The following is a 24,423-nucleotide window of genomic DNA, read 5'->3' on the forward strand; positions in this document are numbered from 1 at the left end:
CTAATAGGAATGGTTTTAATGACAATTTGTCATTAAGACCATGACCTTTATGTGCAGCTAATTTAATTATCCACCTAGCTTCAGCTTTTTCTGTCTTATTACCAATATTACCAAGCCTCTCTGTCTCTATCAACTGTCCTATAACCAAAAATCTAAAGGCATGTGTGTCATTATGCAATGTATGCCTGGCAAGGGCATTTCCTTCATTTTCCCTATGGATAGCATAAAGATGCTCCCTTATCCTTTCTCTTAGAGTCCTATTGGTCTTCCCTATATAGAAACAATGACATTTTATGCAGGAGGCTAAATGAATCACATTTCTCGATTTACAATCAGCATATTCATTGAATTCATATCTGACACCAGTATCTGGATGTATGAAAGCATTGGAATTCATTATATAAATACACTGGTTACAGGAGCGACATGCATAGGTACTCTTCTACTGAGAGGAAATCTTATTCCTTGGCACTCTTTCATAACAAAGCATGTGTTTAAGAGATTTAGTATTCTTATAGCTAAAGGATGGTTTTTCACCAACTAAACCTTTAATACCATCATCTAACTGCAGAATATTCCAGTGTCTCCTTATAATGTTAACAATAGAAGTATTATTATTAGTGAATGGAATCACTAGCCTCCTCCTATCATTTCTCCTCTCTGTAGGTCTCCCATCTACATTGCCATGCTTTTTAATGAATGGCTGTCCTAGATGTTCACGTTCAAAAGTATCCAATGAGTGCATGTCACTATTGCAATAACCTCTGTGTCTAAAATCACTTTCTATAGTTACTAGTGCTTCAGAGAAAACTAAGTCATTACTGGTTATGTTAGAAAAACGTTTCACTTGATTGCTCACAATATTTTTATGTATATGGGGAGGATGCATACTACTTCTATGAAGAATGGCATTCTTCCTACATGACTTTCTAAATACTTCTGTCTCAAAAATATTGCCATTTTTATTCAATGTCACATCTAAAAAATCAATAGTGTCGTGTGAATAAATATCAGTCAATGTAAGAAATGTAGTGGTTCCATTAATATACAAGACAAAATCTTTTAAAAGTTCTACTGCACCTCCCCAAATCAAAAAAACATCATCTACAAAACATTTGTAGTACTTTATGGAAGTAGAAAAAGTCAGATGTTCTAAGACATATGTGTTTTCCCAATATGCTAGCACAAGGTTAGCATAAGAGTTGGCACAAGATGTGCCCATAGCTACTCCTTTAATTTGAAGATAGTAATCATTGTTAAAAGTAAAAACATTATGACAAAGAACCATTTCTAATAACATTGTAATTTTAATAACCTGATTATTTAGCCCTTTATTTAGCAAAGAAAGCCTTAAGAAGTCTATCCCTACATCATTAGGTATGCAGGTGAAAAGAGAAGCAAAATCCAATGTTACCATATAGTCTGAGGTTTCCAGAGTATTGTTCACATTAAAAGGTGCTAAAGTTTCCAAAAACTGTTTAGTGTCACGTAATATAGTTCTAGTAGATTCTACAACTGGTCTCAAGTTTTTCTCTAAATAAATAGATATCGTCTCAGTTAACCAGCCTCTACCAGATACTATAGGTCTAAGTGGGGGGTTATTCATGGTCTTGTGTACCTTAGGTAAACCTCTAATTACTGGTATCACTGGTTTTTCTATCAAAAAATACTTAATAATAATCCCACACATCAACATGTCATACAAATCTGCATGTACTGTTTTTATTAGTCTATCTAAATCTGACATACTCAGTCTCTTATAAGTGGTAGTATCCGAGAGCATTTCTAACATAGTATCATGGTAGTAGCTGGTATCTAGAAGTACCGGCTCCCCCTTTGTCAGCTTGTCTAATCACTATATTAGTATTGTTCTGTAAATCGTGCAATGCTAATTTTTCTTCTTTAGTAACATTGTAAAAATCTGGTTTAATATTATTACTTTCAAATAATTTCAACAAATCATCACTACATGCTCTTTCAAAACTATCTAGTAAGGGATGTATAGCAGGCATATATGTGGAAGGTTTCTTAAAAGACAAAACATCAGTATTAAATGTATTATTGCCAAATTGTAAACCAAGTGCAATATTCCTAACAAAACATTTAATGTCCACTATTAATCACTTACATCAGTCCCTTGGGAGGGAATGAAGGATAAACCTTTGTTCAAAATCTTTCTCTCGTTGTCCAAGACCATGTGGCTGGATAAATTTATAATCAAGTCCTGGTTACTGGTTTCAGAGTCTTTTTCTGAAATTCGAACTGTCCTCCTGACATCTTCCTTTTCCTGGTGGTTTGTGGACTCCAATTCCGCCTCATGTCCTGTCGAAAAGGGAGTGGAAAACGAAGAGAGTTTGTATCATATTCAACAGATGAAACTTCACCTGCTAATGCTGTGGTTTTCCTTCTTACTACTGGTGCAGGCACAGTAGCTGTGTGTAATACTTCCGTTGGTACAGAGCTCGCGCTAGAGCGTAGCCAGTGTTACTTCAGCCTGAGAAGAGGAAGCGAGTGTGGAAGTGGTAGGAACAAATAGATCGTTGCACTCCAAAGAGTGTGTTTCAGTGCTTGCACGTGTCACAGCATATGTTGTCCTGGTGGATTCTCTCGGCCAGGAGAAAACGTTCCCCCTTGAGAAATCCATACAGTCTCGCTCCAGTTTCTTCTTTTTGGCCAATAATAGTTTATTATCTAGCACTTGCATCGTAGTCGCTATATCAGGAAGAAAATCTTCTTTCTGTGTGATAGTAAGGGCAGCAGTCAATTTCTCCTCTAAAGCTATGGCTTCTTGTTGAAGTTCAGTTTCTATGGAGGTGTATTGTTCAATGAGCAGCCTCATATAAGCATAACTCGTATCTAGATTAAGTTGCTGCCATTTAGACAAAAGTTCTGGATACGTAGAACCAAAGGTAGGCATTTTTAACAATATAACATAACATAAAAAATATGTTAAAATATGTATTTAATAAAACAATTTAATTTAATAAACATATTACTGCCATTTAATGTTTCAGTGGCCTATCTAATAGAGATACTGATTGGCATGTAGATGTCTTGCAAATAATGAGAAAGCTTGAGGACAATCTAAGTAAAATTAAAAATGCCCAGTGGCAAAAAAGACATATGGAGGCATGTATTAAATTTAAAGTTATTCCCAGAGGTCTTCGTTTGTTAAAAATGCTTACCTTTGGTTCTACATATCCAGAACTATTGTCGAAATGGCAGCAACTTAATCTAGATACGAGTTATGCTTATATGAGGCTGCTCATTGAACAATACACCTCCATAGAAACTGAACTTCAACAAGAAGCCATAGCTTTAGAGGAGAAATTGACTGCTGCCCTTACTATCACACAGAAAGAAGATTTTCTTTCTGATATAGCGACTATGATGCAAGCGCTAGATAATAAACTATTATTGGCCAAAAAGAAGAAACTGGAGAGAGACTGTATGGATTTCTCAAGGGGGAACGTTTTCTCCTGGCTGAGAGAATCCACCAGGACAACATATGCTGTGACACGTGCAAGCACTGAAACGCACTCTTTGGAGTGCAACAATCTATTTGTTCCTACCACTTCCACACTCGCTTCCTCTTCTCAGGCTGAAGTAACACTGGCTGAACCACACTCTAGCGCGAGCTCTGTACCAACGGAAGTATTACACACAGCTACTGTGCCTGCACCAGTAGTAAGAAGGAAAACCACAGTATTAGCAGGTGAAGTTTCATCTGTTGAATATAATGATACAAACTCTCTGTTTTCCACTCCCTTTTCGATAGGACATGAGGCGGAATTGGAGTCCACAAACCACCAGGAAAAGGAAGACGTCAGGATGACAGTTCAAATTTCAGAAAAAGACTCTGAAACCAGTAACCAGGACTTGATTATAAATTTATCTAGCCACATGCTCTTGGACAACGAGAGAAAGATTTTGAACAAAGGTTTATCCTTCATTCCCTCCCAAGGGACTGATGTAAGTGATTTAATAGTGGACATTAAATGTTTTGTTAGGAATATTGCACTTGGTTTACAATTTGGCAATAATACATTTAATACTGATGTTTTGTCTTTTAAGAAACCTTCCACATATATGCCTGCTATACATCCCTTACTAGATAGTTTTGAAAGAGCATGTAATGATGATTTGTTGAAATTACTTGAAAGGAATAATATTAAACCAGATTTTTACAATGTTACTAAAGAAGAAAAATTAGCGTTGCAAGATTTACAGATCAATACTAATATAGTGATTAGACAAGCTGACAAAGGGGGAGCTACGGTACTTCTAGATACCAGCTACTACCATGATACTATGTTAGAAATACTCTCAGATACTACCACTTATAAGAGACTGAGTATGCCAGATTTAGATAGACTAATAAAAACAGTACATGCAGATTTGTATGACATGTTGATGTGTGGGATTATTATTAAGTATTTTTTGATAGAAAAACCTGTGATACCAGTAATTAGAGGTTTACCTAAGGTACACAAGACCATGAATAACCCCCCCACTTAGACCTATAGTATCTGGTAGAGGCTGGTTAACTGAGACGATATCTATTTATTTAGAGAAAAACTTGAGACCAGTTGTAGAATCTACTAGAACTATATTACGTGACACTAAACAGTTTTTGGAAACTTTAGCACCTTTTAATGTGAATAATACTCTAGAAACCTCAGACTATATGGTAACATTGGATGTTGCTTCTCTTTTCACCTGCATACCTAATGATGTAGGGATAGACTTCTTAAGGCTTTATTTGCTAAATAAAGGGCTAAATAACAATCAGGTTATTAAAATTACAATGTTATTAGAAATGGTTCTTTGTCATAATGTTTTTACTTTTAACAATGAGTACTATCTTCAAATTAAAGGAGTAGCTATGGGCACATCTTGTGCCAACTCTTATGCTAACATTGTGCTAGCATATTGGGAAAACACATGTGTCTTAGAACATCTGACTTTCTCTACTTCCATAAAGTACTACAAACGTTTTGTAGATGATGCTTTTTTGATTTGGGGAGGTACAGTAGAACTTTTAAAAGATTTTGTCTTATATATTAATGGAACCACTACATTTCTTACATAGATATTTATTCACATGACACTATTGATTTTTTAGATGTGACATTGAATAAAAACGGCAATATTTTTGAGACAGAAGTATTTAGAAAGTCATGTAGGAAGAATGCCATTCTTCATAGAAGTAGTATGCATCCTCCCCATATACATAAAAATATTGTGAGCAATCAAGTGAAACGTTTTTCTAACATAACCAGTAATGACTTAATTTTCTCTGAAGCACTAGTAACTATAGAAAGTGATTTTAGACACAGAGGTTATTGCAATAGTCACATGCACTCATTGGATACTTTTGAACGTGAACATCTAGGACAGCCATTCATTAAAAAGCATGGCAATGTAGATGGGAGACCTACAGAGAGGAGAAATTATAGGAGGAGGCTAGTGATTCCATTCACTAATAATAATACTTCTATTGTTAACATTATAAGGAGACACTGGAATATTCTGCAGTTAGATGATGGTATTAAAGGTTTAGTTGGTGAAAAACCATCCTTTAGCTATAAGAATACTAAATCTCTTAAACGCGTGCTTTGTTATGAAAGAGTGCCAAGGAATAAGATTTCCTCTCAGTGGCAGGGTACCTATGCATGTCGCTCCTGTAACCAGTGTATTTATATAATGAATTCCAATGCTTTCATACATCCAGATACTGGTGTCAGATATGAATTCAATGAATATGCTGATTGTAAATCGAGAAATGTGATTTATTTAGCCTCCTGCATAAAATGTCATTGTTTCTATATAGGGAAGACCAATAGGACTCTAAGAGAAAGGATAAGGGAGCATCTTTATGCTATCCACAGGGAAAATGAAGGAAATGCCCTTGCCAGGCATACATTGCATAATGACACTACACATGCCTTTAGATTTTTGGTTATAGGACAGTTGATAGAGACAGAGAGGCTTGGTAATATTGGTAATAAGACAGAAAAAGCTGAAGCTAGGTGGATAATTAAATTAGCTGCACATAAAGGTCATGGTCTTAATGACAAATTGTTATTAAAACCATTCCTATTAGATAGGCCACTGAAACATTAAATGGCAGTAATATGTTTATTAAATTAAATTGTTTTATTAAATACATATTTTAACATATTTTTTATATATATATGTCTGTTTGTAGTATGTATTAATATGAAGTTTAGTAAATGATTTTACAGGAAATATTTTTAAATATTTTTAAAATATTTGATGAAAAGGAAATGATGTATTTTTTGTAACTTACATGTGACATAGTAATGTGAGTTTCATTGGTGCTTTACTTGTATATAAGCTGATTCAAATTTCTATGTTTTGTTAAAGTCTGATGAAGCGTTCCAAGCAACGTGAAAACGCTTACTTATTCGAATAAAAGGATTTGTTTCTACTTTCATCCATCTGGTTTGCTTCGATTGTTGTGGAGTATTCACCTCTCTTCTGTTTTGGACATCTAATAATTTCGCTTTAACATGATCAAGCAGATTTTGTTCCTTTAACCAAGCATGTCTCCTAATGACAGAATCCGTAACAGCGGCCCTGCAGAAGGCCTCCAGAGAATCAAAACCACATTGCAATGTATGCTTTCCCACTTGTTCAGTTGCATGCAATAAATCCTGTATTTCCTTATTTTCTGTACAATCAGAATTAGTCAACATTTTCTGTTTTAACAGTGACATTAAATATTGCTAATATTTAATCATATGAAATTGACAATTTAAAGCCCTCACAGCCAAAGTAGCAGAAGTGTAAACCTTTTTCCCCCATCTGTCTAGTGCCCTTGAATCCCTGTCAGAAGGGACAGGGTTTTTTGCAGTAGCGGCCTTAACCCCCTTGGGACCCTGAAAAATAGTTTCTGGGTCAGCAGCAGGGTTTTTATAAAGAAATTTATGTGAATCAGGAACCCTGTAGTATCTGTCTGGTTTAACAGGAGCTGCAGGTAAGGAGTCTGGAGAAAGGCCGGACTCTGAAAATACATCATCTACAATGTCTGGCACAGGGGGAATAGCAAGAGGCCTGTGCTGAGGAAGTAAAAGAAAATCTCTAAGCCTTTTCTTTGATTCTGAGTAATCTTGGCTCTGCCAGTGGAAGTGCTCCCTCATGGTATGCAGGGTTTCCCCAAAAGAATATTCCTCAGGAGGAGAGGCTGAAGGAATGGATTCTTCAACATCAGAATCCTAAGGAGGAAGAGAGTATTCCTGTACAGAAGAGGAGTCAGGGGAAATGGAAACCTGATCTGAAGAGTCATAGTCTGTCTCTTGCCTAGGCCTCTTGTCAGGAGGGAGATGGGAACCCCTGATCAAGGTAACAAGGTCTTTGGCCATTTTGAGCATCTGTTTCTTAGGCATGGAAGTCTGTCCTGGAGAATGCTGTACTTGTTTCTTTGTCTTTAAAGCTGCTGTAATCTTTGCTTTTGAAGCTGAAGTAGGCTTTACATATAGCTGCGTAGGTCTGAAAACACCCTCAAAAGCCAATGCCTGCTCAGCGGCTCCTGACCCCATCTGAGGGAATGAATTCCGAGTGTCCAATACCTTGAGTATCCAGAGGCCTAGCTGGCTCCTCGTGGGAGTCGTCAATGGCCTGTGGCTCTGAGGTACCAGGTGTCAGGGGCTGCAAAAGCACCTCACTGAGAACCGGTGACTGGCTTAGCGTAAGCCTCGTAGTCGGTTTTGTATCTCGGATGCCTGTTCTTTTTCCTTGCATTTTTTTTTTAGAAACTCCGGTCGTTGGCTGCTCTGATGGCATTATGTAATTGAATTTTCAGCCAAAGTAATGATAAGCAAAATCAAACCGATGCTTAATAGTGCGTTTGTTGAATCTAGCACAAAACCGACAGCTAGCAAAGTTATGATCAGGGCCTAAGTAAGTAATACAGTAAGAATGATGATCCTTATGAGGTATTTGCTTCCCACAAGAAATACAATTGTTAACTTTTTCTGACATCAGTCTGGGGCAAGAAAAAAGTTTCCCCAATGGGGTACTTAGCTTTAATGAAGACTTCGGATCTGAAATTCATCTGTGAAAATCTCAGGAGTTGGCCGACCGGCACTTGCGAACTGCTTTTGCTTCGGGCACCGCGTGGCAAGAAAGACTGAAGAAAATGGCATCGGCTGCATCTTTTATATCCCTGACGCACTGACGTCAGGGAAGAGGTGACAGCAACCGATGCCAGACCTAGACTTTGGAATTCTGGCCGACTGCGGGTAGCCTGTCAGCAGGATAACCCAAGAGTAATGACTGCAACAGTGAAGCACGATGAACATCCAAAGTCTTCAACTAAAGCCAAGTACCCCATTGGGGAAACTTTTTCTTGCTCCTTACCAATGTCAGTAAAAGTTAATAATTGCATTACTTGTGGAAAGCAAATACCTCATAAGGATTTTCATTTGTACTGTATTCTTTGCCTAGGCTCTGAGCATGACATACCTTGCTGATGGTTTTGTGCTTTATTTAATCAACACACTATACGTCATCGGTATATTTGCACCTCTAAATATTTCGGTTCTTGGTTTAATTATCCAGAAATGTCATGGAGCAAGAAAAAGTTTCCCCAACGGGGTACTTAGCTTTAGTTGAAGAGTTCGGTTCTGAAACTCGAAAATGAAAATTTCAGGAGTCGGCTGACCGGCAATTGTGAACTGCTTCTGCTATCGCATGGCAAGAAAGACTGCTATAATGGCATCAACCGCATGTTTTATACCCCTCATGACCTGACGTCATGGAAGAAGGGACAGCAACTGATGCAGGACCCAAGACATCGTTAATCAGGCTGACTGAGGGCTACCTGCAAGCAGATAACCCAAATGTATGACTGCAACAGTGAAATACGAAGAACATTAAGTATGCAAATGAAAAGATTAAGAGACAACTCATTAACCACCTTGGGCATAAAAGTAGGATTAGTACGAAGAGACACCCTGTGTCTATGAAAACCCAAAAAGGAAGGAACAGCCATAACAGCCTGAAGCTCAGACACCCTTCTAGCTGAAGTAAGGGCCAAAAGGAAGACAGTCTTCCAAGAACAATGTTGCAAGGAAGCTGAAGCTGCAGGCTCAAAAGGAGCCTGAATCAATTTCTTAAGAGCAGAATTAAGGTTCCAAGGAGGAGGAATAGGCTTCCTGGGAGGCATAATATGAAGGACGCCTTTTAGAAATGGTTTGACCTCAAGCCTAGAGGCCAAAGGTAGACAAGCAGAAACAGCTGAAAGGTGAGCTTTAATAGAAGAGTAAGCCAACCCAACATGGAGCAAGTCACACAAAGAAAGGGCCAGAGGAACCTCCACAGAAAATGGATCCTGGTTATGAGCAAAGCACCAGACAGAAAATCTCTTCCATTTGGACAAATAAGATATCCTGAAAGTGTGTTTCCTGGCCTCCTACAGAATCAATAGCACATCCTCAGAAAAAAGGGGCCTAAAAGGGATCAAAACCCTATCATCCACAGTGTCAGTTGAAGAATGGAGAAGTGAGGATGGATGAGAGACCCCTCATCTTGTGCGAGAAGATCTACCCTGTGATGTAACTTGTGGTGACTGCCCTTGGCTAGGTGCAGAAGAAGAGGGAACTAACGATGTCTTAGCTAAAATGGAGTCACCAACAAGATTTTGGGACAGTCTTGTTCCATCTTGAACAGGCCCCTCATCATGAGAGGAAAGGGCGGGAAGGCATAATGAAACATCCCCTTCCAAGAGAAAGAAAAGGCATCCACCTTCCATGCTAGAGGACTGGGAACTGTAGTGCAAAACACAGGAAGATGCCTGTTCAGAGGGGAGGCAAAAAGATCTACCTGAGGAGTACCCCACTGGTGGACAATGTCCAGAAACACATTTCTGTGAAGCATCCACTCCTGCTCAGAGAATCTGGCACTATGTTCTACTCTGAGGGAATATAAACTGCCTGAACAGTGACCAGACACTGGACAGCTAGGTCCCAACCGTGAAGAGCTAGTCTGCATAAGAGGTAAGACCATGTCCCTCCCCACTTGCTTGTTGATGTGCCACATTATTGTGATATTGTCTGTAAATAACTTGAGAGGACCAGGGAGAAACAACGAATGAAAGGCCTGAAGGGCAAGAATAAATGCTCTTATCTCCTTGAGATTGATATGGTCTGCACTCCGATGAACTGACCAAAGGCCAAGTCTTCAGAGGGCAAAGGAAGCCCCTCCACCTCACATCTGAGGCATCTGAACAGTTCCTGAGAGAGGAGCCATTGCCGAAAAGTAAGCCCCAGGTTGAGAGACAGCTGGTGGATCCATCATCAAAGCATTAGCTTGAGGCATGGAAGAGGAGGAACTAGAAAATCTAGAGGAAGAGAATGTTGAAGTCAAACTGACTTCAGGAACCAGTGAAGCTTCCTCATATGGAGTCGGGATAGAGGAAGCCATGCAATCCAGGGACCTGAGGCCAAAGAAAGAAGGGACTGAAAATAAGCAATTAGACTCAGAGCCTTGGATCGAGGCAGGGATGCCAGCATATGGATGGTCTGGAGCCTGTGGCATAGAAAAAACACGATCCTGAGAAGGAGTGAGGAAGGACTTTTGGAAATTCAAAGTAAATCCCAGACTGTGCAGGAGGCAAATAGTATAATGAAGATGATGGAGCAGGATCCCTACAGAGGAAGCCTGAATGAGCAGGTCGTCCAGATAGGGAAAATTTGAATCCCCCTCATCCTACAAAAGGCACTTACATGAGTGAGGCATTTAGTGAAGACCCTTAAGGCAGTAGAAAGGCCAAAGGGCAGAGCTGAGAACTGAAAATGTAAGGAAGAAACACAGAAATGCAAACATTTCCTGAAAAGGGGGTGAATAGGGATGTGAAGATAGTCATCCTTGAGGTCCAGGGAGACTAGGAAAGCCTGAGGAAACAGGGTCTGGAGAGACAACATTCATAATTGGCAGAACTTTCTGAAGGTGCTGAGCTGTGAAAGATCCAGGATGGGTCTCCAGGTTTTCCTGAGGACCAAAAACATTCTGGAATAGAACCCTTTCCCCCTCTGAGGAGCAGATAGTGCTTGGATAGTGTCATGAGACAACAGACTCTCAAGCACATCTGGAAAAAAGGGTAGATGCTCCTGAGGAGGTTGAGAAAAAAGGAAAAAGAAAAGGAAGAAAGGATTTCCATACCCCTGACGAATGATGGACAGAACCCAAGAATACTGAGTGATCCTTAATTGCAAATGGACAGGGAAAGATAAGAGATAAAGGGACTTAACTTTGGGATGAAAAATAACAGACAGAAACTGGATTGTCTTGAAAAAAAGGCTTCTGAGTAGTAGGAGTCTGAGTAGAATTAGGAGGAGCAGGCCTCCAAGAACCCCATTTTACTCCTTGGAAGGAAGGCGAGACTGTCTACAGAACAAAGGTCGGTTTGGAATGATAATTCCTCTGAAATTTAGTAACAGGGAAAAACAAAATATGTTTTAATTCCTGCATGGCCTTAACCTTTAAGAGACTTAAAAAGCTCAGCAGTTGCAGACCTGAAGAGATTTTTTTTTTGTCAAGAGGAGCATCCATCAATTTAGCCTTAATAACATTAGGCAAGGACTGAAGGTGAAGCCAGGAATAATGCCTTAAGACAGAGCCAAAAAAAGTAGCTCTAGAAAAAGCATCAGCTGCATCATAACTGCACTTAATGGAATGATGGGCTACCTAAGAAGAAGACCCCAACAAAGAAAGGGTTGAAGCTTTCTCTGCAGAGTCTGGAGCATCTGAAACAACCTGAAAAGTCTGAGAAAGAAGGGCTAAATCATACCTGGTCATATAAGTCGGGTAATTCACGGCCTGAAAGGACAGAGTAGCAGCAGTCTGCACCTTTTTGCCTAATCTTTCCATGGTTCTGCTCTCCTTGTTAGAAGGAATCAGTTTAGTAGAGGGCAAAAGCTTGGAAGGCTTATCAGAAGAAAGGGAAATAAAAGAGGGGCCAATCGAGGAACACCTGTAAAGAAATTTACAATCAGGCACCTTATAAAACCTTTTAGGATTCTTAGGAGCTGGCGATTGGGAACCAGGAGCTAGATAAGCTGCAGAAAAAGTGTCCAGCAGTCCCACTTAAACTCCATCACATGGGAAACAGTTTTCCCAAAGGAAATCTCCTTGAAGGGATAATCTGGACTAATAGATTCCTCTTTCTCAGAACCATAATCCAAGGGACAGGGAATCTGGGAGGAATGGGCCAATGATTCTTCATCAGAATCTACTTCCACATCAGAAGAATACTGCTCCCTAGGCCTCTTAATGTAAGTAAAAGACCATGAGGGGGGCAGGAACAGAGAATCTCTGAGGGGACTTCAACGTCATAAGAATGTTAAACAATTCCTGTGTGAAATCCTGCGATTCATGCTGAGGATCCTTAGGAGCAGGGGAAATATGCTTCATCTTCTATTTCTTTTCAAGGGTATGTCAGTCCTAAACATTATAGGAGGTTTGGATCCCTGCTGACACAATCAGTGTAGTGGAAATCCCCTCCCTAACAAAAAACTGCAGAACACCCCTAGGTCCTTCAGATATATCAGCCATGGTTCCCCCTGAACATCCGAAATGGACATCTGCAGACCTCCGAGGACATGCAAGAAGCCGGGTCCATGCTGGCCTCAGAAGTGGTCATGACAGAGGAATCTGACTTAAGAACTGGGCGATCCTCCAGGCTTTCACCAGCCTCGAGCGAGACGTCCGGGGGGGAGGCAGTACAGCAGAAGAATCCGACCGAACTTTCTTGGCTTTCTTCTTTGCAGACAGCTTGTCTACTGGCCAGAATGATTCCAACATTGTACCCTGAGCCAACAATTTAAGATGATGGTTCCCTAGGTAAAAAGATAAAGTGGAAAGACAACTACACAGAGTTTTAGGTACAAACACCTGACAAATAGGACAAGAAGTATGTTCATAAGAATCACCTAAGCAAAATAAACATTGTTCCTGATGGTCCTTATGGGGAATCAGTCTCCCACACTGGCATTTCCCCTTTCTGGATGGCATGTAATCCAACAAAAAAAAAAAAAAGTAAGATAAGAAGAACCCCCCCCCCCCCAAATGGGGCACTCATCTGAAAACAACTTGGCAACCAGCAGACAAAAGAATGACCAGACAGACAATCAGAAATGGCATTTAGACTGGAGGCCAAGAAGTTCTGAGGTATGGAAATCTGGATGCCACCTTTATGTCCTACGCCATGAGCGGGGAGCATAGGTGTAATGTACAACATCCCTATAACAACCTAAAGCTTTGGTATACTGGCCGGACATCGGGTAGTCCTTGGCAGGGGATCCCTTTAGTGAAGAATATTGCAACAGTGACATGAAAGGACATCTAATTTTCTGCACATGCTATAGCTACTGAAGTTGGCAACTTTGAGACCTGTGTTAATAGCTCATAGTTTAGCACTAGGTTGTGTAGTAATGCTTTTTGTGTGTGTGTGGGGGACAGAATTTGGTTGTCTCTTCGTATAATAGGAAGAGGAATAGTTTTTGTGAGATTTTGGTTGTCACATAATAACAATTATTGTTTCATTTTATTAGAAACACTAGTAAATGCTAGTTTAACATGGGTTACATCTCACTGCTAGTTGATGGACTTCGTGTTTCACTCACTATCAGACAAATGATGTAAAGTTGCTAAGATACCGGTAAGATGTTGTAGCTGCAGATGAAATAGTTCTGCAGTTATGGTGATTGAAGGTTATTGTGCAAAGGAGGTTGACAACTAGTAATTTTGTTAGAAAAGCTAATACAGGAAGTTTCCTAGCCACAGTTACAGCAGAAATATGCACAAAGCAAAACAACAACTAGGGAAAAGGCTCCAAATTAAGGGCACTGAGAGCTAATAGAGAGCCCCTTTACAAAGCCCTCATTAGGCTAGTCATTGAATATAATGCCCTCTTTGGCATGTATCAGGGGTCTACCTTGGAAGCTTGAAGTTTCAAAACTTTGAATTTCATATGGTTGAGACCATAAGATCGAAGTTTTGAAACTTCAAACAGTTTAAATGGAGATAGCTGTACAGCGTGGAACAGGAAATTTACTGTTCTCTTCACTGTAGTAAGATTTCGGAGCTGGCATATTTAATTACCATGGGGTGTGGGAGGTGCAACCCCCCACATGAAGGTTGCAGGAAGGCTTGCCCCCCTGCATAAATGTAAAAAAGTAATTGTTTTTAGTTTTTTTTATTGAAGTTTTGAACTTTCAAAACTTTGATCTTATGGTCTCGATCGTATGAAGTTCAAAGTTTTGAAAGTTCAAGCTTCCAAAGTAGATCTCTGTACAGACGCAAGCAAAAACTTACTAAAAGGATACAAGACCTAAACAACATGTCCCACATGAACTGATTCAAAGCCCTGTCACTATACCTGATATCCAACAGACTGCTAAAAGATGACCTGTCTGGCATACAAGACACCCTCCAACCCATTACTGATGGATTTAATGCACATAAGCAAGTCAAATTGCAACAGAAATACTCAGTCTAAGGCTCTAAACCTCTTCTGCATCAACAACAGAATGGTTTGGAGGGACATGTATATATTGCAGAAGATACCGCTGTGGAACAGACTCCCCATCCACAAAGTTCATCCCTATCCATTTTCAACTGCATCTTACATCTATGGATGGGGAAACAAAAAAAATTACCCCAGGACTACCCCCGTACTACTAATGGGCAAATTCAGCTCCTGAATGCTTTATACCTTGAAAGGGTCCCCTCAACCTATCTATGGTATGATCCCAGTTATTCCCATTAGGGGTAATATATAATTATCGGCCATGGGTTGGGCAATGCCAATCTATGAACAAATGGGACAGGCCACTTTGAGCACAAAAAGGGAAACTGGCTAGGCTGAACATGGCCTGTAAGGGCAGCTAGACTAGTACTTATCTATGAACTTAGAATTATAGAAGTGAAAGATCGTCTTATAACAGAGCCTAAACAGACAGCATTCTTTGCATTTGCATGCACATGTGTGCTTGTAATTTCACATTGATCACTATTGTGGGGGGGGGGGGGTTCTAGCTGAAAGGATAAGGCTGTTAAAAGGAAAACTCAAAACCTCTCTCTAGAGGCTAGTGTTAATCTAGTGGCAGTGACACCAATACAATGTACTGGAAAGGTCTGGGTGCAATCATATCCTTTTAATTCTATGACTCTGGCAGTGCCTAAGCACAGGGCTTTCTGTGTATATGCATGTGTCTGTATGCAATTTGACCTAAGTTTGGCATAACTCTGAGGAAAAGGCCTCTGATTAAGGGCATGCCTGAAATAAGCCTGCGCATTCACTCACTGCCTGTGTAAGACCATCTTGGCCTTTGGTATCAGGATAACCGTGACCTGAATCATATGACTTTAGGATGGCAGTTAGGCCAGATGGTTATTCATGCATCTAAATTATGCCATGACTGTCACTCACACTGCATCTCCAAATATAATTCTGCCCTAAAAGTAAACTCTAACCCTACACCTAGTTCTACCACACATCTGACACATTGCTATGAGGCATACCTCTCAAGTGTACTTCATTATGAGGAATGTTCCTCATTTTGGGTCTTAAAGTCCATGTTCCTCAAAGTTCCACACTGAAAGGGTCTTGTCACATAAATTCAGTTCTAGGATTTTTTTTTTAATTGATACCCATTGTAAGTAGTACTGAATCCTATTAATTCAACAAAATAACTTTTTATAAGTGTAAAGTAGCACATTTTAACCATCCTGTGACCCTACTATTTGAAGTCATTAGTAAGCTGTTAGTAGGTGTTCCACATTTGGTAGTTCTTCATTTAGGAGATGAAAGCAAGGCATGCTATGAGGTCAGTGGAGAGCTTTCAGAGCTTAAAACAGAAGCTATGCCCAGGCTCCTCCTTCCCTATATTGCGTCAGTAGGAATCCAACTTAATGTCTTTCCTACAAGAGAAAAGCCCTTTTTCAATATTAGCTATCTGATTTCTCAATTTCTTCAAGGTGGACTTAAGCAACCAAGTCTTTTGACCTCAGCTGGGAGGACTGATAGACAAGAGTTGTTAAGCAACCACCACCTATGGCAGAGGGTAAGACAATTAAGGAGGCAAAGATTATCCTTTCTAGCACTGGCCTTGGTTGTTCTTAATGAGGTAGACAATGTGTCTTTTTTTAAGCATCAGCAATGGGTATCTAACTATGACAAGTGCAAATAAGAGATCTAAGCAATGCAAATAGCAGAAAAAAACAGCAAAGATCATGATAAGACATCCTCCCTTAAGCCACGTATCAGTATGGGATTTACTGGCTTCAGGAAATATGCCACATCTGGTAAACTGAGCTGCACAGTGCAACTACATTCATTTATCATGAGTAAATTTTCACTTACTTTTGGTCCTTGAGAAGCTCAGTTCCATCTACTACTGTATTCATTGAGAAAAAACTTTAAAAGGCACGCTGCTTAAGAGTCAGAGTTATATTTTATCAGTCTTCTAACTGTTCAGACACAAAAATGATCAATAAATCACACAGCAAACAGAAGTACAACTGCAGAGATGCACATCTGCTGAAGATTTAATGATTACAGTACAGTGGCACAACAGGGATTCCCGTTTACAGTTGCTGTAATGTTTTCTGGTGCGCTCATTAAATGTAACTAAAGAATCCCTAAAAGTTGTGTGGTTAACAACAGTGAAAAACACAAGTGCGTGCACAGCCTCAAACACACATGCACATGCACAACACACACATACAAAACCAGAAATAAGTAGTCTTACCTCTTTCAGTCAAAGTGCCCCAGCCTGTTACGTAACATGATTTGCCCGCCTGGAAGATGTGACTAGTTGCTGGTAGACAGATGGGCTGGATAGTGTTGCTGAATGTCAGAGGAGAGCTCAGTTCAAGTACTGCAGCATCATAGTCAAAGGTATCACCATTGTAGTATTCGTGTGTGATCACCTTGCTGATCTTCCTAATTTGGGCTGTTGATGTGTCTCCCTGGACTCGTAACCCAACATAAGCTGTCCACTTGTCAGGCCTACTGTAGCTATAAGGAACAAACCAAGAAATGCTTCAGCGGAAGGAGATGACATTTCCCGAGAGTTTAAACAATTGTAACAATGACAAGTATTACTATTTACTATTACTCCTGCAAATGGTGGCAAACCTTTAGCAAATGGACTGCACTACCATCTTACAAATAAGCATGCCTATCTTGCAAATGGAACCAGCTAGAACTGCTACAGCAGATGTTTAAATAACAAACCTTCAAAAGGATTTCAGTCATTATGTCATACACTAAAAATGTCAAGAGTCAATGAATCAAGAACCATAGGGAATATTTTAGACAAGTGCAATGAAGCAGCTTATGCTGCAGACTGACAAAGCAGTAACATACAGTGCAGTTACTGATGACATCATCTTTAGCCATCATATAAAACACAGTGGATTTCCACCTGGCTGAATATATATTGCACTGACCATGAGATGGTAACAAACAGCTCACACCAGAAACAGCATGAATCACATCTGCCTGGTTTCCCTGTGTTTTGTGCCTCTTTTTAGCAATGCACTACTTTTATTTTTCCACTGAAACAATCTTTTTTGAACAGTAAAGGTTGAAGGAGAGTGACCTCTGTTACTACCACTTTGAAGTTTAATAACAATGGGCATCTGAAAACTGACTATTGAACTTGCCACAATGACAATTTTTTTGTTGGTCTGATTCTCACAGGATGCTGCCTTCTCAAAGGTCATTAGATTCTAAAGCATAACATTTATAAAACTTTGGTCTGAATTCATAAAGGGTACCACAAAGTGTGCACTATGTGTACACTACTTTCTGAATTCAAGAACAGCCCTACCACAATGTTTGTGCATGCACTGTCTGTTCATTGGTTATACTAAGTATATAGTGTACATTTTGTGATCCAGTTCTTTATCTTACTTACATGGGCTACTACACAGTCTCCAAGTGCTGATGATGCTTGTAGAACCCAAAAAATCCTGTCTAGTTTCCTTACTGATCATCTTAACATTAGAATATGTTACACATATCAAAAGTAGTTTGTGAATTTGTCAGAATCATTCTATCTTTCAGTAAGGCAGCCGGCAAAAAACTGAAAACTAATGGTCCAGAAAGATGATTGACTGCAAGTGGCATATCTAACAAACCTGAAAACATGTGGCCAGTGATCTGAAACATTGAAAAGGAAAAAAACAACCATTGTGTTTTTGCAGGGGGCAAGCCCCCTCTGCACTCTCCACACCCCCACTAATTACATATACCAACTCTGAGATTACACTACAGTGGGGAAAAAGGCAAATTCCTCAATGTTTGCTGAACCAAGATCTCAGTACAAACAGTATTCCTGAACTGCTCCACGTTCAACTTTTCAGAACATCAATCATATGGTCTCCACCATATGATGTTCAACTTTCGGAAATGTCAATCAAATGAACTAGACCCAGAAGGATACATTGTGCTACGTCTTTTACTACTGCAGGAGAAGTTCAGAAAATTTACAATACTTATAAGTTTTAACATCTGTACTTCAGCTTTCGTCTTACCAAGACCTGCGCATTTCCTTCCAGTACTACTGTCTGTACTTCAGCTTTCGTCTTACCAAGACCTGCGCATTTCCTTCCAGTACTACTGTCTGTACTTCAGCTTTCATCTTACCAAGACCTGCGCATTTCCTTCCAGTACTACTGTCTGTACTTCAGCTTTCGTCTTACCAAGACCTGCATTTCCTTCCAGTACTACTGTCTGTACTTCAGCTTTCGTCTTACCAAGACCTGCGCATTTCCTTCCAGTACTACTGTCTGTACTTCAGCTTTCATCTTACCAAGACCTGCGCATTTCCTTCCAGTACTACTGTCTGTACTTCAGCTTTCGTCTTACCAAGACCTGCGCATTTCCTTCCAGTACTACTGTCTGTACTTCAGCTTTCGTCTTACCAAGACCTGCGCATTTCCTTCCAGTACTACTGTCTGTACTTCAGCTTTTGTCTTACCAAGACCTGCGCATTTCCTTCCAGTACTACTGTCTGTACTTCAGCTTTCGTCTTACCAAGACCTGTGCATTTCCTTCCAGTACTACTATCTGTACTTCAGCTTTCGTCTTTGTTCTCTTCTACCCGTTTTACGGTATTCTTGACCACCACTATTTAGTTTTTCCCTTGCCTTTTCCTTTTCTGAAAAAATAAAAATGAATATTTTTCATATTTGTATTGGTTGATAAACCAACTGGCTTCAAGAAATGCATCTCCTGTGGGTACAGAATACCTAATTCAGATGCCCACAGGGAATGTCTGTTTGTGCCCTGCTTATTTAGATGCAGATTGCTCAATTTGTGCTGGCTTCTAATTCAGGGCACTCGGAGAGGCACAACAAACTTGTTTTCAAGGGTCTTCTTCCTTCTCCTACCTCTATTCCAGCTGGGGTTCAAACCACCTCTAAAAAAATCCAACAAAGGGAAGCCTGACTCTGCTTCCAAAGACAGTCTAGAAAAGAGATCTCGGGATTCTACAGCGTCTTTGGCTCATTCATCAGAGCCACCTCCAAAATGTCAAAATATCTGACCGCTACAGATACTACTGCTCCAAAAACGAAATTGCCTTGGATCTGGTCACCTCTTTTATTTACCAGATCTGATACCTTTTTGACTCCCTTCCCCGTTTTTGCCAGTCTCTCCTTGAAAGCACTCAAGGTCACAATTCACTAGCTCCTCAATCGGGCCTTCCAGGAGTTTGTCTGATGCTAAAATGGTGGATAAGATCACAAGGAAATTCCTCAGAGTCCACATGGGGCAATTCCGTCCATCTTCCATCAGATCCATGACATTGCCTGTGCCAGTCCTCCTCTTGTTTCTCCTTGTCTGATCCAACTTGTCATTTCAGAGCCCACGGATCCAAGATCCCTGGGGGTGTCCTCATCGGATCCGAAGATGGTTCGTTCTTCGACTCCAGTTGCTCCGAAAGGCTTGGAGCCAGATGACTGTTGGAACTAGAGCACTGGCACTGGATCCAGGAGACCAGAGTAGACTGAAGTTGTCCCTGCCTCTCCTTGCTTTGGCTCTGGACAGCAAGGGTTCGAGACTGTCCTCGTGTAGAGGCCCTGCAGGGATTCAGGGGTTAGTGGTGCAGGAAATGTTATTACCTCATGCTTCAGCGTCCCTTAGGCACTCTGCCTTTTTAGATTGTGGAGAAGGCTTTCACTTTAGCTAGAGAGAGGGCATCCCTGTTCCCCTCAGATCGTATTACTGTACCATCTTCCAGTCTTTGCTCTCCGCCTCGATCTTCTAATCTGCTGAGACAGCTAGCCCATTCAAGTTTCCAGTCAGTCCCTCAGGACTCCCCTATCACTTCAGTACCACACTAGACCCATCCCACTGATGATGTTCCTCTGAAGAGAACATGTAAAAGGAGACACTTGGATTTCCCTTGGGAATCTCCTCGCTGAGGGCACAGATTTCGATATAAGGGGAAGGACATTTTTTAAACTCCTAAAGCAAAAAAGTGGTTAGTCTTCACACACTTTCCCAAGAGGAGTCTGTGTTCCAGAGGTCTTCAGGTCTTGTCCAGCTACGTCTGGAGTGACCTCCCACCCCCAGCTGATTTAACTTAAGACCTTGTTTTATGCTGGGTATGGAAGGAACTGGATACTATGGAGCCTGTCAGCAAGTGCCCACACAAATTCTTAGCCCCTCAGAGGGACACATCACACTGGAGTAGGGAGATCTCAGTTGATGTCATGGTCGTGGTTGCGGTTACCAAGAGCTTGTGCAACAAAGCTGCCCTGTCCATACTGCTAACAGGGGATATAGGTCCTTTGTCAGATTCAGTAAACATGTTTATGCCTCCGCGACCTTTGCTCTGCGGTCATTAAATTACTTGGCACACTTCACGGGATTGCAAAGAGATCTGGCTATGGAGCTTTCCATATCTCTTTCCTGGGTTTATGTCTGCAGAGGACCAAAATAGTCTCTTCACAACTGGCCACCCTTCAGTCGTATACTGACCGATTTTCCCACAATGCTGAAGGTACCTCACGGGTGGCAGGTTCCAGCAAAGCCATGAGACATGCCTGGATGCACCTTTGCTAATTTGCAGAGCCCTTCAAGACTACATCAGTGTTTCATTTGATGGATCTTTCTTATTTGGCCCAAAACCAAAAGAAACTCACTCCAGAAGTGAGCAAGAAGGGGAAAGACCTTGTCTGCTGCAGGAATACATTTTTGTACCCCTCATGATTTTCCCCCGGAATCATTCTGAAGGTAGAAAGATGTGGTTCCACAAATCCCAGGGTCCTGTCCATAACTTGCTCCCCCCGACTCTGGGAGAACACAAGCAGAGCTGTCCCACAGAACCAGGGATTCTTTCTCGTACAAACCCTACCAGCACTGCTAGAAGGTGGCCCAACTATTGTCCTCTGGAGGGAGTCTGGGGACTTCTCTGCACCAAAAAAGCCTGGGGATTCATCACAAAAGATTCCTGGGTGCAGCGAATTCTATTCAGAGGTAATATCATACCATTTTCTCCCCTGCAAGAATGAAACAAATCCCTGATGTTACCTCCCAGTCAGAGGGAGGTGGCAGCATTAACAAAAAAAAAAAAAAGATACTCTGAAAGAGTCAGCCAGGAGCCCCCCCCCCCCCAACCAGACAGGTTCTAGAAATTGCTCAAAATTCTTCTTGGTGCGTGTGAAGAGACTTCACCAAAAATAATAATGCAAATTCAACTTTCTGGTTTAAAAGCCCGTGTTTGCACTTTTCCCGCCTTTTCTGTAACTGGTCTAGTCCAAATACAGATTTGCTGTATCCAGGACTGTTTGTAAGGTTCTGAGTGGTGCCAAAGTCTGCTCTTCCAATTTTCCCTTAGATCTGCTAGTTCTCTCCTGCACTTTTACTAGCTTTATTAGTTTAGCACTCTACCAGACTTCTTGTAGCAATTTTTCTTGCACACAAGTGGTACCAGCACTATGTTCTACAAGGAAACTGCTCCAGTACTTATTATTAATGCTCACCCCTCCAGGCATGTCTAAAGGGTCAGTTCCCTGTGCTTTCTCCTATTAACGTGGTGAACTTGAGCATCCTGGGGAAATGTAGCAGCTGCCTCATGTACACTGACAACCCTTTTTTCTTACCTCCCAAGATTCGTACTTGCGAGAGATGCACTTGTATATCCAAATTGGAAGCCACGCACTCTCCAGCCATGACCAGAATAGGTGGTCAAGAGAAGGTCAACAATTGGAACACACAGCCCTCCAGAACACACACCAGCACTGTCTTCACATAAAAACACAAACCACACACCCACCTTCACTGAGGTTTCTATAAAAATCTACCCAAACAGCAGAGACCTCCAGGGCAGAAATGCACTCTACCAGCACAGCACTAATCACGAGACGCATAACTCTCCTAAACAGTGTGCCACTTAACCAAAGCCCCCAAGACAAAACAGCATGCCCAACAACACTAGTCATATATGACCCGATAGTGAGGCACACTGATGTCCCACTCACTAGGTTGAATAAGGAGAAAGAAACAGTCAGCTGCCTGTTGGGTGCCAGGATCCGCCACATAATGCACATGCTCAGGTCCTTCAACAACAGCTACAAATTTGACTTTCATTGCACATGTGGGTGTGAATGACCCAAGATGTACCTCCCTGGACTACATGAAGAGACATGGAAGAGCTCTCGGATTATGTAGCCCAGATAGGTATGACCCTAGTCCTGAGCAGCATCCTACCCTCACCCAGAATGATACCGCAATATAAGCAGAAAATGATTGGCTAAGTTTCTGGTGTCATTCTAAGGGGATCCAGTATCTATCTGCCTGGGATGACATGAGTGAGAGAGCTTGATGCTTTGTCAGAAATGGCCTGCATCTGTCGCCCCTGGGTTTCTGGGTACTGGCCAAGGCTCTTGCCACCTCTATAGTGCCTTTTTTAGGCTGTTTTCTAATGACCAAAAAACAAATGCAAACACATGCAATCTGAGGATCATGCTGCTCAATGCTAGAAGTCTAAATCTCAAAATGCACTCGCTCGAAGCACTCCTTAAAATGGAGAACATCGACATTTGTGCTGTAACAGAGACCTGGTTCAAGGCAGCAGAAAGCACCCCTGTACTACCAGGCTATAACTCATTCCACACCTTTTGGCCCCAGAACTTTGACCGAAGCTCCAAAGGCAGTGTTGTTTCCATATTCATAAAGGATGCACACACCTCCAGGCTGGTAGCTCAGCAAAGCATTTGAGATACTTCAGGTGCAGCTAACTTTGAGTAAGATGGCGATTTAGGTTGTAGCCTGCATTGGTTCTCCGACCATGTCCCAAGACTCACTCCACGTTCCTAAGCACCCTGGAGAATATTGCGGTACAACCTAACACTGTCATACTGGGCGACTTCAATTACCCCTCCATTAACTGGGAAAACTACACCTGTACCAATACACTTGCTCAACTGGAATTCATTAATTCCAATGCCCTGGACCAACTCGTTCTTACCCCTACTAGAGGTAGCAACATTCTTGAACCTGATCCTTACAAACGAGTGACCGTTGCTCTACACCAATAGTCTACTTTTCCCTGGTTAGATCCGACCACAAACTAATCACCTTGAAAATCCACATCCCCCCTCCAAAGGTAACCACCATGAAAAACTTTTCCAAAGCTAACTTTGGGCTCCTAAAAACAGAGGTGGCTAACTTCACAGCACCCATGCAAATGGAGAATATTTGCATGACCACAGATTCATACACCAATGCACTGTAAGAACACGTACACAAATGCATGGATCTCGCCATACCCAATAGACTCCCAATAGACTCTCCTCAAAAAAAAAAAGTCCCAGGACTGGAAAAACTCCATTATCAGCTTCAACAAAAGGTTGAGATCTCTCATCAAATCCTCTAAAGCTAGCTATGAAAACAGAATTGCAGCAGATAGTAAAGACGACCACAAGGCCTTCTGTAGCTAGTTATGAGTCTCCACGGCAATATCCAGACTTGCTCTGAGCTACTGTACAATGGTACCTCCTATATACCAAGCCAACAGATATTGCCAATATACTGGCCAACGGATTCAGTGGCAACTTTACCCTCCTCTCCCCACCCAAAGGACCAATCACAATACCAGTAGATTGACAGGCACCCAGTATTACTGCTGCACAGGTTAAAACAGCACTGTCCAAGGCCAAGAATACAGCTTCTATGGGACCTGACAGTGTTCCTGAGCACCCTGCTGTGTTCTACATGAACTACAGAGTGAACTGGCACCTCACCTGTGTGCCCTGTTTAGTCACAGCCTCACCTCAGGCTTTGTCCCTACCAAGTGGTGCACTCCTACAGTCATTCCTCTCCACAAGGGAGGAGCGACTACAGACCCCGGGAACTATCGCCCCATTAGCCTGATGAGT

The 24,423-nt window shown here is 41.2% G+C and overlaps 1 protein-coding gene across 2 annotated transcripts in view; it reads right to left on the reverse strand.

The window, feature by feature from the left end:
* The window catches only part of LOC122809158 (suppressor of tumorigenicity 14 protein homolog), a 1,180,509-nt gene that overhangs the window by 27,808 nt on the left and 1,128,278 nt on the right, over positions 1-24,423 (reverse strand). For both annotated transcript variants that reach the window (XM_044080444.1, XM_044080445.1), the window contains exon 17: positions 16,779-17,047. In XM_044080444.1, coding sequence (XP_043936379.1) covers positions 16,779-17,047 — 269 coding nt within the window. The remainder of the gene's footprint in view (positions 1-16,778; positions 17,048-24,423) is intronic.

The sequence above is a fragment of the Protopterus annectens genome, chromosome 8.part0 (genome assembly GCF_019279795.1).
Source record: "Protopterus annectens isolate FY-2018-M chromosome 8.part0, PAN1.0, whole genome shotgun sequence".
NCBI lineage: Eukaryota > Metazoa > Chordata > Ceratodontiformes > Protopteridae > Protopterus > Protopterus annectens.